At 40.6% G+C, this 17,512-nt stretch overlaps 2 protein-coding genes across 4 annotated transcripts in view; one reads left to right on the top strand and one right to left on the bottom strand.

Annotated features, from left to right (window-relative positions):
* Positions 1 to 2,079: 2,079 nt before the first annotated feature.
* Positions 2,080 to 6,699, bottom strand: dnajb9a (DnaJ heat shock protein family (Hsp40) member B9a). Of its 2 annotated transcripts, none has more exons than XM_047346581.1 (3): positions 6,517 to 6,699; positions 6,027 to 6,257; positions 2,080 to 3,384 (listed from the first exon to the last, which is right to left on the bottom strand). In XM_047346581.1, exons 2-3 carry the CDS (start codon positions 6,241 to 6,243, stop codon positions 2,948 to 2,950), a joined length of 654 nt encoding a protein of 217 aa, XP_047202537.1. In that variant the 5' UTR covers positions 6,244 to 6,257; positions 6,517 to 6,699; the 3' UTR covers positions 2,080 to 2,947. The 2 variants fall into 2 exon arrangements, with proteins under 2 accessions (XP_047202537.1, XP_047202529.1); XM_047346573.1 differs by having other exon boundaries at positions 6,526 to 6,695.
* Positions 6,700 to 14,817: 8,118 nt separating this feature from the next.
* The window catches only part of LOC124856631 (calcium-independent phospholipase A2-gamma-like), a 41,026-nt gene continuing 38,331 nt past the window's right edge, over positions 14,818 to 17,512 (top strand). The window contains exons 1-3 of one of the 2 annotated variants that reach the window (XM_047347307.1): positions 14,818 to 15,151; positions 15,377 to 15,520; positions 15,596 to 16,646. In XM_047347307.1, coding sequence (XP_047203263.1) covers positions 15,444 to 15,520; positions 15,596 to 16,646 — 1,128 coding nt within the window. In that variant the 5' untranslated portion in view covers positions 14,818 to 15,151; positions 15,377 to 15,443. Of the gene's footprint in view, positions 15,152 to 15,376; positions 16,647 to 17,512 lie in introns of both variants that reach the window. The other variant, XM_047347297.1, reaches the window with a different exon arrangement.

Raw genomic sequence — 17,512 nt, 5'->3', positions numbered from 1 at the left:
TATTTAAATAATTCTATTCAAAGAAGTTTAAAAGAGTAATGTACAGACAGAATAATACATTTCAAGTAGTCTACTGAGAAGTGTGTCCATATACTGTACAATATATGCACTTAGCAATTGGTGTGTGCTTTTTTTGCACGAATGACTGCATCAATGCAGCATAGCATGGAGGTAATTAGCTTGTGGCTCTGATGAGATGTTAAGAAAGTTCAGTTTGCTTTAATGACGTTTTACAGCTGGTCGGTATTGTTGGGTCTGGTGTCTCTCATCTTCCTCTTGAAAATCCCCTTTAGATTCTCCCTGGAGTTTAGGTCAGGTACGTAGGCAGGGAAATCAATCATACCATGGTCGTTAAAGCAAGTGTTAGGTTGAAATCAGCATGTCAATAAAGCTTGACAACAGAGGAAAGCATGAAGTGCTCCAAAATGTCCAAATAGATGGCTATTTTGATTGTGGACTTAATAAAACACGATAGATCAATGTGAGCAGATGACACGGCTCCCTGAATCATCACTGACTGTGTCAACTTCAAACCAGACCTCCTTTAACTTCTTTAGTCTTCTTCCAGACTCTGGGACTTTGATTTCTAAATGAAATACAAAATGTACTCTCATATGAAAAGAAAAGGACTTTGGACTACTGTGTAAGTCTTTAGGATTGGCCTAACACAAATAACGTCCCAGCTGTAGCATGTCTAACACGTTCTTGACATGTTTGTGTGTGATGGATCAGTTAGCACCGACTCCACAAGAGTCCATGCCTTGTGAATTTCCCCCAAACTCTTGAATGGTATTTGTTTCACAATCCCCTCATAACCGTGGTTGTCGCTGTTGCTTGAGCATCTTTTGCTACCACATGTTTTCCTTCCACTAAACTTTGGTTGCATGCAGCACTCTGAACAGCCAGCTTCTTCAGCAATGATCTTTACGTGGGCTACCCTCCTTGTGGAGGGTGTTAAGTCAGCAGTCCTCCCCAGGCTTGTGTAGGCAATGACATACATAGGTTTTATGTCTTAAGTAAAATAAAGAGTCTAATCTTAACAGGATATTGTTTTTTTTTTAGCTTTAAGCAAAAACAAGTTTAGCAGTCTGGTGGTTTGGCTGAAGGTAGCAATGTAAAAATGTTTATGGAGAGAGTGTAAGGAGTCTCTGATAATGTTCTGAGCCCTTACCTCAGACCAAGGGTGTCCAAAGGGCTGCACAGGGGGTATTTACGCCCCTTGGACTGATTGTGTGCCTCGACCAGATTTCAAGAGCGATACAAAGTTGGTCTGCCTGCACAGGTTGTTGATGCAGATGGACACTTGTAAAAAATTTTTAGCACAAGATTTTTACCCATAAACTAAAACCCTCTGCAGCAGTTTTTTTTTTCTTAATCACGCTTGTTGCTTTTCCTTTAATAGTAAATAAGGCCACGCAACTTTCACTCAGGAGCAGACTTGGGCACACATACCCATTAAACTCGGCTAAATACAGCAAATGCTTTTCAAGAAAGAGTGACCCTTCTGCATTTTATGTTGCTCAGCCACAAAAAATATGTTTCTGAAAAGGAGAAAACAATCCAACCAAAATAACATTTCATTTAATGACATTTGAGCAAAACCCTTTTTATTTATTTATGCGTGTTTAGTTTATTCTTAGTAAAACAAAAGATAAATCACAATACATTTACTTTTGCATTTTTAATACAAAAAATTTGTTTTTGGGCCCTCGAGTACTTCTGACCTGACGATTTTGGCCAACATGGCAAAAATGTTTGGACACCTCTGCACTAAACAGGGGGAAAGAAAAACAAATGACGCTTTCAGTTCTGCTCACTATTCACGGCTTGTCTGCCATGTCGCAGCTGGAATGCCACACTGCAGTGTAGTACATCCACTCCATCTCCACTGTGGTATGGTAGTGTGTTGTAAGGATGCTGGTAGGAAGTGATACTTGTCTTAGTTTCCTCAGAAAGTGGAGTCTCTGCTGCACCCATTTTACAACCGCAGTGGATAACTGACACCAACTAATAATATTAGTATGAGCTCAGCTGTGTGCGTGTCTTTAAGGGAAAAGCCATTAAGATTTTAATCAATGCTTGTTTTTAAATGTAATTGGTCATTTATTAATAACTCAATTAAACTGCAATCTACACTTTGTCACTATTAACAAATAGGTACAACTTTTTTTCTTACAATTTCTTTACATTTAAAGTGCCTTTAAATATTTTACAGTAACAAACCAATATACGAAAACAAAAATAACCAACACAGGGGGCAGAATAAAGTTAAAGAATACAAAACAATCTTTTGGAAGATGTGTTTTCAAGAACCGAGCCAGGAAGTCCTGCTAATCAAGCATTATCTTTAGAGTGCATTGTGGTTATCTTACAGTTTGACTGCCTCCATGATGTAAAATCTGACACACAAACACATCTATGATACTAGAATTCTCTGTTTCACTGATATTTAAATTACTTTGCACTAAGTGCGCTGGCAATGGGTTGACCACGAACATTGCAATAAAAACATGTAAAAAGGACATTACTGGCACCATACAGTGTAGGAGTGTTTTAGGAGGGTGTAGAACATCGACTGAAACAAAGGTTTGAACAACCAACATGCAAAGGATGTCAAGTTATTGTGATTCCTGCTTTCAACTTAGAAGCCCTAAAATAACTCAAATTGCTAATGTTTCTGCCTTCAGTTGTAACAGAAGACAAAGCAGATCCTAAAGAACATTTTAAAAGTACAAAACTGAAAGGTGCTTCGAGAGAAAAAACAAAATACTTTCAGCTTACATACACAGTAAGCAACATTTACTACATTCATTCACAATAGCCTTTTTGAAATTAGAGCAACACTATCTCTAAAGTGAAGGTCTGCTTGCAGCCTACATACTGCTAAATGACCCTGACAACACTGCTTTAACAATCTTGTTAAAGCAATTTAAGTCCTAAAATAATTTTATGATGCAGTGCAATCCGTGTAAGTGGTCACCATGTTTCCTCTGCGCTGCGTTACCGTTCTGCAGTGTTGCTTCGTTGTACCCTGAAACCTGCTCTCGGTCTGTTTCGTTTGTCTCTCAAAAGTAAACATTCTATCGATGTCGTCAAACATGTCATCGAGAATCCCTGCCCCAAAGCCACCCTGAAAGTGTCTCCTGTGTCTGCTGTGGGACTCCTTGTGGGACCTGGAGTGTTCTTCAAAGTGTCTTTTGTGACGAGAATGTCTGTTTTGGCTGTAGATGTTGAAGTCCTTAAACATGTCATCAAATTTGAAGGTGAAAGGTTGGTGGGTGCCTGGTCTCTGCTTGCCATTTTGCATCTCCCCAGTGAAGTACATATTGTTGCCGAACTGATCATACTCTCTTCTTCTGCTCTCATCGGACAAAACCTCATAAGCTGCACACACAGTAGAGAGAAAAACAAATCAGTCAGTGAAAACCCACAAAGACGCTGTATTTTTTTCCAGCGCTTTGCAAAACATTCACACTCTTTGAACCTTTCCACACTGTTTCATGTTACAACCACAAACTTTCATGTATTTATTAGGATTTAATGTAATAAACCAACACAAAGTAGCACAGAATTGTGAAGTGAAATGATACATGGTTTTCAATTATTTTAAATAAAAATCTGCAAAGACAGGCAAGCATTTTGTACTGAGCCCCTGCTACCATCAATATAAAATCCACTGCAAGTGCTTGCCTTAGAAAAATCATCTAAATTAGTAAAGAGAACACAGGGAACACAGCAGACAGGTCCGGGATAAAGTTATGGTGATGTTTCAAGACAGGCTAGGATATGAGCAATATCCCGAGCTTTGGTTATGTAGATCTGTGATCATTTGAAAATGGAAAGAACAACTGGAGACCTACAGGTCCTTCTCAAAATATTAGCATATTGTGATAAAGTTCATTATTTTCCATAATGTCGTGATGAAAATTTAACATTCATATATTTTAGATTCATTGCACACTAACTGAAATATTTCAGGTCTTTTATTGTCTTAATACGGATGATTGTGGCATACAGCTCATGAAAACCCAAAATTCCTATCTCACAAAATTAGCATATTTCATCCGACCAATAAAAGAAAAGTGTTTTTAATACAAAAAACGTCAACCTTCAAATAATCATGTACAGTTATGCACTCAATACTTGGTCGGGAATCCTTTGGCAGAAATGACTGCTTCAATGCGGCGTGGCATGGAGGCAATCAGCCTGTGGCACTGCTGAGGTCTTATGGAGGCCCAGGATGCTTCGATAGCGGCCTTTAGCTCATCCAGAGTGTTGGGTCTTGAGTCTCTCAACGTTCTCTTCACAATATCCCACAGATTCTCTATGGGGTTCAGGTCAGGAGAGTTGGCAGGCCAATTGAGCACAGTGATACCATGGTCAGTAAACCATTTACCAGTGGTTTTGGCACCGTGAGCAGGTGCCAGGTCGTGCTGAAAAATGAAATCTTTATCTCCATAAAGCTTTTCAGCAGATGGAAGCATGAAGTGCTCCAAAATCTCCTGATAGCTAGCTGCATTGACCCTGCCCTTGATAAAACACAGTGGACCAACACCAGCAGCTGACACGGCACCCCAGACCATCACTGACTGTGGGTACTTGACACTGGACTTCTGGCATTTTGGCATTTCCTTCTCCCCAGTCTTCCTCCAGACTCTAGCACCTTGATTTCCGAATGACATGCAGAATTTGCTTTCATCCGAAAAAAGTACTTTGGACCACTGAGCAACAGTCCAGTGCTGCTTCTCTGTAGCCCAGGTCTGGGGAATGCGGCACCTGTAGCCCATTTCCTGCACACGCCTGTGCACGGTGGCTCTGGATGTTTCTACTCCAGACTCAGTCCACTGCTTCCGCAGGTCCCCCAAGGTCTGGGATCGGCCCTTCTCCACAATCTTCCTCAGGGTCCGGTCACCTCTTCTCGTTGTGCAGCGTTTTCTGCCACACTTTTTCCTTCCCACAGACTTCCCACTGAGGTGCCTTGATACAGCACTCTGGGAACAGCCTATTCGTTCAGAAATTTCTTTCTGTGTCTTACCCTCTTGCTTTAGGGTGTCAATAGTGGCCTTCTGGACAGCAGTCAGGTCGGCAGTCTTACCCATGATTGGGGTTTTGAGTGATGAACCAGGCTGGGAGTTTTAAAGGCCTCAGGAATCTTTTGCAGGTGTTTAGAGTTAACTCATTGATTCAGATGATTAGGTTCATAGCTCGTTTAGAGACCCTTTTAATGATATGCTAATTTTGTGAGATAGGAATTTTGGGTTTTCATGAGCTGTATGCCAAAATCATCCGTATTAAGACAATAAAAGACCTGAAATATTTCAGTTAGTGTGCAATGAATCTAAAATATATGAATGTTAAATTTTCATTATGACTTTATGGAAAATAATGAACTTTATCACAATATGCTAATATTTTGAGAAGGACCTGTACTGTAGTATGGTTGTAAGCCTAACCTAAACTGACTAGGTAAGGTGGGTGTTAATGACAAAATGAGGGGAAAAACCCTGGTAACTCTGGAGGAGCTGCAGAGGTCATCGGCCAGGATTGGCCATAATCCATAGGATCTCCCATTTGAAGTTTGCCACAAGTCATAAAGGGGAAACAACAAACATGTGGAAGAAGGTGCTCTGGCCAGAGGAGGACAAATATAACTTTTTGGCCTATATGCAAATATTCTGTGGGTTGAAACCAATTTATTATGTGTGATCTATGTTAGCTATGAACCCAAAGCAAAAATACATTAACAATGTTCAACTAATTGTTTATTTATGGAATGTGATATTGTTATCAAAATATTCACCAACATTATCACATGTTTTCCTAATATCAAGCAGCCCTCAACTAGGGCTGCTTGATATTAGGAAAACATGTGAGGCAAAGTTCAAAGGGTCTGAATACCTTGGCAATACACAGAAGAATGACAATAAAAAAAAAAATGCAAAAAAGTTATATATTGCATACCTGACATGAAACTGAAAGCTAAAAACAAACATCTTCCTATATGTCCAGCTTCACGAATTGCTTACCTTCAGCAATTTCTCTGAATCTTATTTCAGCATCTGGACTTTTGTTCTTGTCGGGGTGAAATTTAATTGCAAGCCTGTGGAAAGCCTTCTTTATCTGGCGTTCTGTTGCACCTTTGGGCACTCCCAGTATATCGTAGTAGTCCTTCTTAGCGAGAATCAGCTCCGTTATCACGAGGACGCACGCCGCAAACATTAGAACAGACTGTACAGCTGCCATGGCTACACTGTCCCCTGCACTCAAAAGAAAAAAAACTGTGATATAACAACTTGATAAAAACAACATGTATTAGTAGCTAATTACTGTAGTTAAAGATATGTTTTTTTTTATTTTTAAGCTGGTCCCAATAACAGTCGGGAAAAATACCACTCGTGAAAAATCGTCCCAAAAATATTCTGTCATGGTGATATATTGTATAGCTATTCAGTCACTCCTAGCTTAACCTGCTAACATTAGCTAATATCTTACGGACTCTCGTTAGTTTAGACTCACTGAAATCACCTTTTTGGAAGCCTAGTGGCGTCCCCCTCACAAAATCTTTAAATATTTAACCGACACAATCCATTATGACGATGTAAAGCTATTTGCTACTGATGGAAACCATAAAACCCGGCTAAATTTTCTTCTTCTTCGTCTCAAATTTGGCTGGCGGTTGGCTTGGCAAACCAACTTAAGCTCCTTTACCGCCACCTACCGGACTTGGTTATGAACTGGGGGCTCGTCTGAGGTAAGTTACTTATGGATACGGATGCCTCGGGGTTTATATATGTATTTGCATAAATTAAATACGATTAAATAATCTGGTGTTTTATTTTTCTTTTAGAAATCTCATCAGTTGATTCCTGATATTTTTACACATTCCTGATACAAATAAGTGCGTTATCCCTCTGTACTTAGAACCGATGTTAGACGTTCTTCTGTGTGCTTGGTATTGACTGATCACAATAACCACATGTTCCCGTGTGATGTTTTCCTATAAGGTGAAGAGATTTGTTGAGGCCTGTGTGGTACTGAATGGCTAATCGGTTGAGTTCCTTTTCTTCCTCGCTAGCTTTATTGCGTCTTCTAACCTAACAAACCGTAATTAAGTCCTTTCGCGCCGCCTAGTGGCTTTTGCTATTATCGTTCACCTTTCAACTGTGTCTGTTGAAAACAACTTTATATTGACATTGTCCAATCAGAAAAAAAAACAAAAAAAACATGCTTCGTAAATTTAATCAAACTACATAGATGTTTTTTTTAATTAAATTAACTTTTTACTAATTGATTCCATTTTCGATAAATAAAGAAATCCCACAGTGAACAAATCACACAAATCTATTTTATGCAAGAGCTGAAAATGCTGTATTGGTGAAATATACACTATCAGTCAAATGTGTTTTTAAACTTTTGACTGGAAGTGTACCTTAAAGAGTGCATTTAAAAAAGATTAACATCACCAGCCAGAATAGTAATGGAACATTTCATATTTCCTATTTCTGCAATATTAAAAGTGAAAAGGATCCCTTATAATAAGTCTTAATAATATTTTTAACCTAGTTATTCAGGGTACACGACCCCAACAAGTGAGTTGTCATCCGAAACAATGCAAATAAGTATATGAGCGTATATGAGAAACAAATAGATTCCAGAAGCTGTCAAAGTGTCATGTCAGAAAATTGTAATTAACTGTAATTAAGTCAATGTTTGTGACCCAACTTTTTAAAAATGCTGAAATACAATGGGGAGAACAAGTATTTAATACACTGCTGATTTTGCAGGTTTTCCCACTTGCAAAGCATGTAGAAGTATTTCATTTTATCATAAGTACTCTTCAACTGTGAGTGACAGACCCTAAAACAAAAACCCAGAAAATCACATTATGTGACTTTTAGGAAATGAATTTGCATTTTATTGCACCACATAAGTATATGATACATCAGAAAAACAAAACGTAATATTTGGTACAAAAACCTTTCGTTGCAATTACAGATATCAGACATTCCCTGCAGTTCTTGAAGAGGTTTGCACACACTGCAGCAAGATTTTGGACCACTCCTCCACACAGATCTTCTCCAGATCCTTCAGGTTTCAGGGCTGTCGCTGGGCAATATGGACTTTTAGCTCCCTCCAAAGATTTCTGATTGGTTTCCGGTCTGGAGACTGGCTAAGCCACTCCAGGACCTTGAGATGCTTCTTACGGAGCCACTCCTTAGTTGTTAGAAAGAAAGAAAGAAAGAAAGAATCTGGTTCATAGTTCTACAATAGTTGCAAAGATGTACTTCATAAGATGTTTAATGTATTCTACATCTGAAAACCTTGAAAAGATATATGTATCAGTTTAGTAACATGCCTGCAAAGAGATGCATTCAGCTTATTCGATTTGGCAATTATTTGATTAATGAGCAATGTGGCTATTTAGCTATTTAATTGTAAAGTTTATTCTTCAAATGTAACCAAAAAGTCAAAGAAGGTACCACTAAGGGTTCATTCCAGAGAATGCTACCAATACAGTCACCATGCTTTTTTCCTGTGTTTTGGACTATTGTAATGCTCTCTCTGACGTTCCAAAGAAAGGAACAGCAAAGTTACAATTACGTCAAAGTTCAGCTACATGGTTGCATGGTCATAAAAGAGTTAATTTCACACAATGTTTAAAGTATTAAAAATAATACTACCCACAAATACTGCATTGTGTTTGCCTTGAAATTATAATAAGCTTTAAAATAAATAATAAAGAAGCAAATGAGAAGAAAATGTTTGTGACCAGTTGTAAGCTTTCTGATGAAATAAGCAGGATTCACACAGAAAGCCTAAATGTAGATAGGCATTCTATATAAATTTTTCATTATTCAGAGTTTCCTGGCAGGCAAGTCTCTTATCTTCTCCAACTTAAAGGACAACCAGATGGACAGTCGGATAATATATATAAAGAATAAACAATGAGTACGGCTAAGAGGGTTATCAATGATCTTTTCCACTCACTGCACACAGAGGGTTTGTAATATAACCCTCACGGAAACCATATAGAATTGCAGTTGCTTTTAATATGTTTTTTTTTATCTTTGTTTAATTGTAGACATTTTTAGGAATTTTTTTACATTAATTGGTTAAACTATTGAACCTATGCTATTGTCATTATTATATTCATTTTATTGTACAGATATTTAATAAAACTTAAGGTTTTTATATATTTTGTTGTGAAAATATGTATGGGTTTTACATACATTTGCAGAGTGAAACGGAAGACAATAAAGTATGTTTTCTATTTGTATTCCTCTTTGGCGCGTTTGCTATTTTGGTTTATATTTTAATTATAGGGGGTCATTTCGACCGTGTTGTGTGAAAAGTGGTGTTTTAGTTTAAATGACTCAAACCCAAATTTTTATACATGTTTTGCAAAACCAGAATGTTCGTTGCCAATCGAACAAACGTTGTTCGTTTTGGTGAATAAAACGTTTTTTTTTGGAGTATTGTCCTCTCAAGAATTGGATGCTGTGCATCTGGAAGGATTTTTGCTGATACTTTTGACTTTTGGATATTTGTTATGATGCGTCACCATGGCAACGGGGTTGTTGTTTTTTTACAACCAGGAGCAAGTGGTTAATATCTGACAAGTTTGAAAGGGGTCTTGATAGTTTATTGTTTGCTTACTTAGGTGGGCAAACAGGAGTCTCTCTAGAACCTTCATGATGTGAGATGTCAGGGCAACAGGTCTATAGTCATTGAGGACTGATGGGTGAGTTTTCTTTGGTACCGGAACAAGACAGGAGGTCTTCCACAACACCGGAACCTTCTTCTAAGCCAGGCTACGGTGGAAGAGGTGCTGCAGAATCCCACAGAACTGCTCTGCACAGGCCTTCAGGACTCTAGGGCTGACACGATCTGGACCTGCAGCCTTATTCCGGTTCAGTCTTTCCAGTTGTCTCTTCACCTGACCTCTTGAGAGACACAGGTAGAAGGGGGAGGCAAAGGGAGCATCAGCATCTTCTGATTTGGTTGAAGGCAAACATGTAGAAGCAGAATGGTCCATGGCTGAGGTGGAAGATAAAACATTTTAAGGGGGAGCAGGAAAGCAGTGGGTCAAATGAGGGCGGATGTCTGTGAGCAGGAGAGGAGGATGCTGAGCTTGTTTCTGAACTGAACCTTTTGAAGAATATTTTTAGTTCATTGGCTCTGTCCATACATCCATCGGTCCGATCTTCCTTCTGCATGAAGCCTGTGATCTTCCTCATCCCTCACCACACATCTCTGATATTGTTTTTTTGGAGCTTGCTCTCCAGCTTCTTCTTGTACAACTCCTTGCTGTCTTTTATCCCGACTTTAAGTTGCTTCTGTATACTCCTCAATAATTTCCTGTCTCCCTCTCTGAAGGCTCTTTTTTGCTTGTTAAGCAGGCCCTTCAGGTCTCTGATGATCCAGGGTTTGTTATTGGGGAAGCACATTGGGGTGTTGTGTATGTAGCTTAGCAACTGAGCTGATGGCATCACGCAGTGTCGGCAATAGCTAATGGTGGAATCAGTTGCCAAAATAACACTGATGAACTATCTGGGTAAATAATATGAATGAAAACGTATTGCTAACAGTTCAATATATGGACTGCAGAGATGGCGCTTCACAATAACATGTCCTAGATTACACCATCTGTTGTTCACTAGTACTGCCAGTCCAGCTCCTTTGTGTTTGCTGCTCCTCTTTATCTCTGTCTGCTCGTATGGTCGGAAAGCCTGGCAGAGAGACGCTGGAGTTAGGGACATGATCTTGCAGCCAAGTCTCTGTGAAACACATAATACTGCATTCCTGATACCGTGGCTGGGTCCTTTGTAGGACTTGGAGTTCATCCAACTTGTTTCCCAACAATTCCAACAAAAATATTCTAGAATTGCGCCGCTCAAGGTGGAAGCAGATTGGAGTAGCTCTGTTACTTTTGATTCTGACTTATTCTTTTTTGGGAACTATTCCTCTTGTGGTGGATACAAATTATTTTTTTTTGGACAACTGTCCACTCTGGTGTCGGATGCTGTGCAGTTTGGAGGATTTTTCTGAATACTTTCTTTTGGACATTTGTTATGATGCATTGCCATGGCAACGGGGTTGTTTCTTACAACCGGGAGCAGCTGATTAATATCTCAAAAGCTCAAATAATACTTCAACTACAACCCCAAATCCCAGATGAGTTGAAAAGGAGACGCCGTGGATGCAGAGAAGGAGCTAAGAGAAGAGAGAGAAGGAGGAAGTTCAAACCATCTCTTCCGTCGATTTTGATGGGCAATTTGAGATCGTTGGGAAACAAGTTGGATGAACTCCACGCCCTACAAAGGACCCAGCCAGAGTACCGGGCATGCAGTATCATGTGTTTTACTGAGACACGGCTGCAGGATCATATCCCCGACTCCAGCGTCTCTCTGCCGGGCCTTTTAACCATACGAGCAGACAGAGATTTAAAGAGGAGCGGCAAATGTAAAGGAGGTGGACTGGCAGTACTTGTGAACAACAGATGGTGTAATCCAGGACATGTTACTGTGCAGTGTCATCTCTGCAGTCCAGATATTGAATTGTTGGCAGTAAGTTTTAGTCCATATTATTTACCCAGAGAGTTCACCAGTGTTATTTTGGTAACAGTTTACGTTCCACCTTCCGCTGTTGCTGACACTGCATGTGATGCCATCAGCTCAGTTGTTGCTAAGCTACAGACACAAAACCCCAATGCTTTTGTGGCAATTTCGGGTGATTTTAACCATGCTTCACTCTCTGCTACACTTCCAACGTTTCAACAATTTGTCAGCTGCTCTACCAGAGAAAACAAAACATTGGATTTGTTTTATGCAAATGTCAAGGACTCATACATCTCTACAGCACAACCTCCTCTAGGCAAATCAGATCACAATCTTGTTTTTCTCTGCTCGAAATATAAGCCCCTTGTTCAGAGACAACCTGTAATAAAGAGGACTGTGAGAAAATAGTCACAGGAAGCTGAAGAAGCTCTGCAAGGTTGCTTTGAGGCTACAGACTGGGACGCACTGTGCCAGCCACATGGAGAGGACATCAATGCCATGACTGAGTGTGTAACTGACTATATAAACTTCTGTGTGGATAACATAATCCCCACCAGAACCGTGAGATGCTTCCCCAATAACAAACCTTGGATCACCAGTGACCTGAAGGACCTGCTTAACAAGAAAAAAAGAGCCTTCAGAGAGGGAGACAGAGGATTATACAGAAGCACCTTAAAGTAAAGATAAGAGACAGCAAGGAGGTGTACAAGAAGAAGCTGGAGAGCAAGCTCCAGCAAAACAATATCAGAGATGTGTGGACAGGGATGAAGAAGATCACAGGCTTCAAGCAGAAAGAAGATCAGACCGATGGAGGTCTGGACAGAGCCAATGAACTGAACACATTCTTCAATAGGTACAGTTCAGAAACCAGCTTCACATCCTCCTCTCCTGCTCACAGCCAAACAGACATTCCATCTTCCTTTGACCCACAGGACCCACAGCTGTCCAGTAACACCTCACATTTTTTATCTTCCACCTCGGCCCTAGACCCTTCTGCTTCTACATATTTGCCTTCAACCATATCAGAAGATGCTGATGCTTCCTTTGCTTCCCCCTTCCACCTGTGTGTCTCAAGAAGTCAGGTGAAGAGACAACTGGAGAGACTGAAGATCATTGTGGAAAGAAGGATTCTTCATAAAATGAAGAACATTATGGAGAACCCTGAGCATCCTCTTCATGAGACTGTCCTACAACAACAGAGTGTCTTCAGTCAGAGGATTCTTCAGATCTGCTGTAAGACGGAGCGCTACAGGAGATCCTTCCTGCCCACAGCCATCAGCATCTACAACAGCTCTTTGAGGAAACCTTCATAATATGAGCTATAACAACATTTAATTTTCCTTTGGGATTAATAAAGTATTTTTGAATTGAATTGAATTGAAGAAATCAAGTGAAGATGCAACTGGAGAAACTGAATAGGAATAAGGCTGCATGTCCAGATCATGTCAGCCCTAGAGTCCTAAAGGCCAGTGCAGAGCAGCTTTGTGGGATTCTGCAGCACCTCTTCAACCTTAGCCTGGCCCAGAAGAAGGTTCCGGTGTTGTGGAAGACCTCCTGTCTTGATCCGGTACCAAAGAAAACTCACCCATCAGTCCTCACTGACTATAGACCTGATGCCCTGACATCCCACATCATGAAGGTCCTACAGAGATTCCTGTTGGCCCACCTGAGTAAGCAAACAGTAAACCATCAGGACCCCCTTCAGTTTGCTTATAGCTGTGGAGTTGGAGTTGAAGATGCCATCATACACCTGCTTCAATAAACCCACTGTCATCTGGACAAAACCAGCAGCACTGTGAGGATCATGTTCTTTGATTTCTCCAGTGCATTTAATACATTCCAACCTGATTTGCTTTGTCAGAAACTCCAGAAGACTCAGGTGGAGGCCTCAACAATCTCCTGGATCAAAGACTACCTGACAAACAGACCACAGTTTGTGAGACTGAAGGGTTGTGTGTCTAACCAGGTAGTCAGCAGCACAGGAGCACCACAGGGGACTGTACTCTCACTATTTCTTTTCACGCTGTACACCTCAGACCTCCAGTACAAGACAGAATCCTGTCTTCTGCAGAAATACTCGGATGATTCTGCAGTCGTGGGGTGGATCAGAGATGGACAAAAAGCTGAGTACAGGAAGGTGGTGGACCGCTTTGTGGCATGGTGTGGAAACAATCATCTCATTTTGAACGTGACTAAAACAAAGGAGATGATTGTAGATTTTAAGAGAAACAGGAATAAGTCAAAAACTATTTCCATCATGGGAGAAGAAGTGGAGGTGGTGGAGGAGTATAAATACCTTGGTGTTCACCTGGAGAACAGACTGGAGTGGAGATGCAACTGTGAAGCCATCTACAAGAAGGGACAGAGCAGACTGTACTTCTTGAGGAAGCTTAGGTCCTTTGGTGTTCGCAGCAAGATGCTGCATATCTTCTATAAGTCTGTTGTGGAAAGTGTGATCTCTTCTGCCATCATCTGCTGGGGAAGCAGCATCAGAGACAGGGACTTAAAAAAGCTCAACAAGCTGATAAAAAAGGCTGGCTCTGTTCTGGGGACTCCTCTGGAACCTCTGGAGATCATTGTGGAAAGACGGATTCTTCATAAAATGAAGAACATTATGGTGAACCCTGAGCATCCTCTTCATGAGTCTGTCCTACAACAACAGAGTCTTCAGTCAGAGGCTTCTTCAGATCTGTTGTAAGACGGAGCGCTACAGGAGATCCTTCCTGCCCACAGCCATCAGCATCTACAACGGCTCTTTGAGGAAGCCCTCATAATGAGCTACAACAACATTTAATTTCCCTTTGGGATTAATAAAGTATTTTTGAATTGAATTGAACAATCTCACATCTCCCATCATAATCGATGGAAGAGATAGTTTGAGCCACCTTCTCTCTCTTCTCTTTGCTCCTGCTCTGCATCCACGGCACCTCCTTTACAACTCATCAGGGATTTGGGGTTGTAGGTGAAGTAGTATTTTAGCTTTTGAGATGTTAATCGGCTGCTCCCGGTTGTAAAAAAACAACTCTGTTTTCATGGTGACGCATAATAACAAATGGCCAAAAGTAAAAGAGTATCAACTAAAATACTTCCAGCTGCGACTGAAGGGCTGTATACAATGAGCTACAACAACATTTAATTTCCCTTTGGGATGAATTAAGTATTTTTTGAACTGAATTTTAATTAAGCAGTTTGGGTTGTATCTCTGTTATTTGTTGACTATTTAAAAGATGCAAAGAAACATCCCATATGATTTAATCACCAACAATACCTTCGTTATACCAGAGTTGTTAGTAAAGAGTTAACCGAGCTCACTTCCCCCTCTCCGTCAAGTCACCAGTCAGAAGGGAGAATTTCCTCTGCCAATCAGCGCCTTCCCTTTATGGGCCAAGTTTTAGACAGCCAATAGGGAAGCAGATGGAGTACCACGTGAGTGTTGTTTTTCTTTCGACCGTCATCCTGTCCCTCTGGAAATTGTCCGGTCAAATAACGTCTCATGTAGTCGGATGGGGGTTCAAGTTAAATGTTAAAGCTGAAAAAAGGAAAAATAATTATGGCATGTTTTACCTCATTGAGACGACAGCATAAGAAGACAGGTATGACTTGTTATTTGAACCGCCTTTATGAAACTAGCAAGTTGCGCTTAGCTAGTTACTGATGTCCAGCTGTTTTCAGCAGTTAGATCTGAGCTATTCCATCTGATCAAACCGACTAATGCTCACACGCTAGTTTTATTTTTCACCATTTCATCGTTATTTGCCTCATTTCTGTGTTCATTATGTCATTTTTTCCCTCTGTACTGCTTTATTGTTCATTAACAGGTCAATGACAGAACGTGTAGAGATAATATTTCATCGGAGGGTGTCCATCTTCTTCCTCTGACACAATATGAACCATAGATGGGCTCCAAATATCTGGGTGAAAATAGACAGAGCATCTTTAATGTGTCAGAGTCATTCTCGCAGGTCAGCGGCTTTACTGCTCTTGTTTGGTACCTCTAACTGTAAGATCCATGTGCAACAACCTGTTGGCTACCTCAGCTTCAGGCACTTCCATCATCTGAAGATTAAAGGCAGAAAGGGATGGATATTTAAAGCCAGCCAGGTTAGGCAGCTACTTGGACTTCACACCAGCTCCGTGTGTTTGAATACTTCAGCTTCCAGGTGGTCTGCGGGTCTGAGCCAGCACATGTCGCGGGTCAGGAATACCTTGGACACAGTTTCGAAAGCTGTGAGTGGGACACATACAGAACTTCTGTCCAAAATCTCTCGCCTCAAACCAAAGGCTGTAAAGGCACAGAAACAGTCCGAGACCAGTGTTGAATCTACATTGAAAGCTGAGGAAAAGGCAATCACCTCCACTCTTGCTCCCACTGCATCCGCTACATCCAATCCTGCACACACTGATCTTTCTACTTCTGCAGCTACATCTGATGCGAGGAACACTACCTTCACTCCTCTCGCTGGTTCCGCTCAAGTGACTGTCACTTCTGCAGTTGTCACTGTGCGTGATGTTGATAATAAGAAGCTGAGACGAGTTGCTCCCACTGTCAAAGCTTGTTCTCACAAGAAGCCAGAGGAGCTTCCAGCACCTTTGAATACCACTGAGAACAAGACCACAACTTCCAAAGAAACTCCAGGACTTTTCCATCCCAGCACCCTTTCAGCCAACCTGGATGAGACCTACAACTACTTGTCTCATCACATCAACTCTTACTTTGGCAGCAGAGCAAAGACTCAGAGCCAGAAAGGTGATGATGTTGACAACAACCGACCTCTGTCTCAGCCTCAGCAACCCTCCAACCTCGTGCCTGTGTCTGATAAAGCTGACCCCACCGCTCCAGTCACCCCACCCTCCTCCAAAAAGAGCTTAGGACAGTACCTGTCCTATTCAGCTCCCACTGTGCAGGCGTTTGTGGGGAACTACATTGCTCCTCTTGTTCCTAAATTCAGACCAGTAGAGTCTAAAAGCACAGCAACAGAGGAGAAGAAACCTGAGGGTGTGATGGTAAAGCAGATTGAAGGCCCAATAAGTAAAGAGCAGACTGCTGCAGAGGAGAAAGCCAGGAAGCTTCTGCTCCAACGGGAGAAGGTAGGTTGGCAACAAAGGTATATTTTGTTCACTGACTGTTACTTGCTCAGGATAAACTAAAGCATTTAGAGGGAGGAACCACTTTATTCTATGGGATTTTTATTTTATTTTACACATTGGTGCGTTTTAAGTCCAGGATGAGATATTTTCTGTGTGAGGTTTGATATTTGCCTTGCAGTTGAGTAGAATATGATGCCCATGCATGTGGGCTGGGAGTATATTATTGCTGGTTGCCTGCTGTTTACTCAGTGACTCCCTCCATCACTCTATATGTCAGCTGGTAGTGTGCTTACATCCTCTCTCAGTTCTGAGAATCTGTTTTCAAAAATAACCCCTCCCAGAGACTCTTAGGCACATATGTTGTAAACATGAAAATGTCTAACAGCTAGTTATAGCAAAGCGGATTAGCAGTAAGCAGAAAGAACGTAGATTTTCATATAATAATTTAAAAGCTTTCTATTGAAAACACAGAAATGAAACTCTTTTTTTATCAGTAAAAATGTTAAAAAAAGAGAATTTAATGTAAATCATTTCAGGTCTGATTTTGATTTTGAATGTATGTGGTGCATGTATGCTCTCTCTCTCTCTCTCTCTCTATATATATATATATATATATGTATATATATATATATATATATATATATATATATATATATATATATATATATATATATATATATATATATGTATATATATATACAGGGGTTGGAGAATGAAACTGAAACACCTGGTTTTAGACCACAATAATTTATTAGTATGGTGTAGGGCCTCCTTTTGTGGCCAATACAGCATCAATTCGTCTTGGGAATGACATATACAAGTCCTGCACAGTGGTCAGAGGGATTTTAAGCCATTCTTCTTGCAGG

Source organism: Girardinichthys multiradiatus, chromosome 2, assembly GCF_021462225.1.
Source record: "Girardinichthys multiradiatus isolate DD_20200921_A chromosome 2, DD_fGirMul_XY1, whole genome shotgun sequence".
Taxonomy (NCBI): Eukaryota; Metazoa; Chordata; class Actinopteri; order Cyprinodontiformes; family Goodeidae; genus Girardinichthys; species Girardinichthys multiradiatus.
Note: the sequence above shows the minus strand (reverse complement) of the source record. Positions and strands in the feature narration are given on the sequence as shown.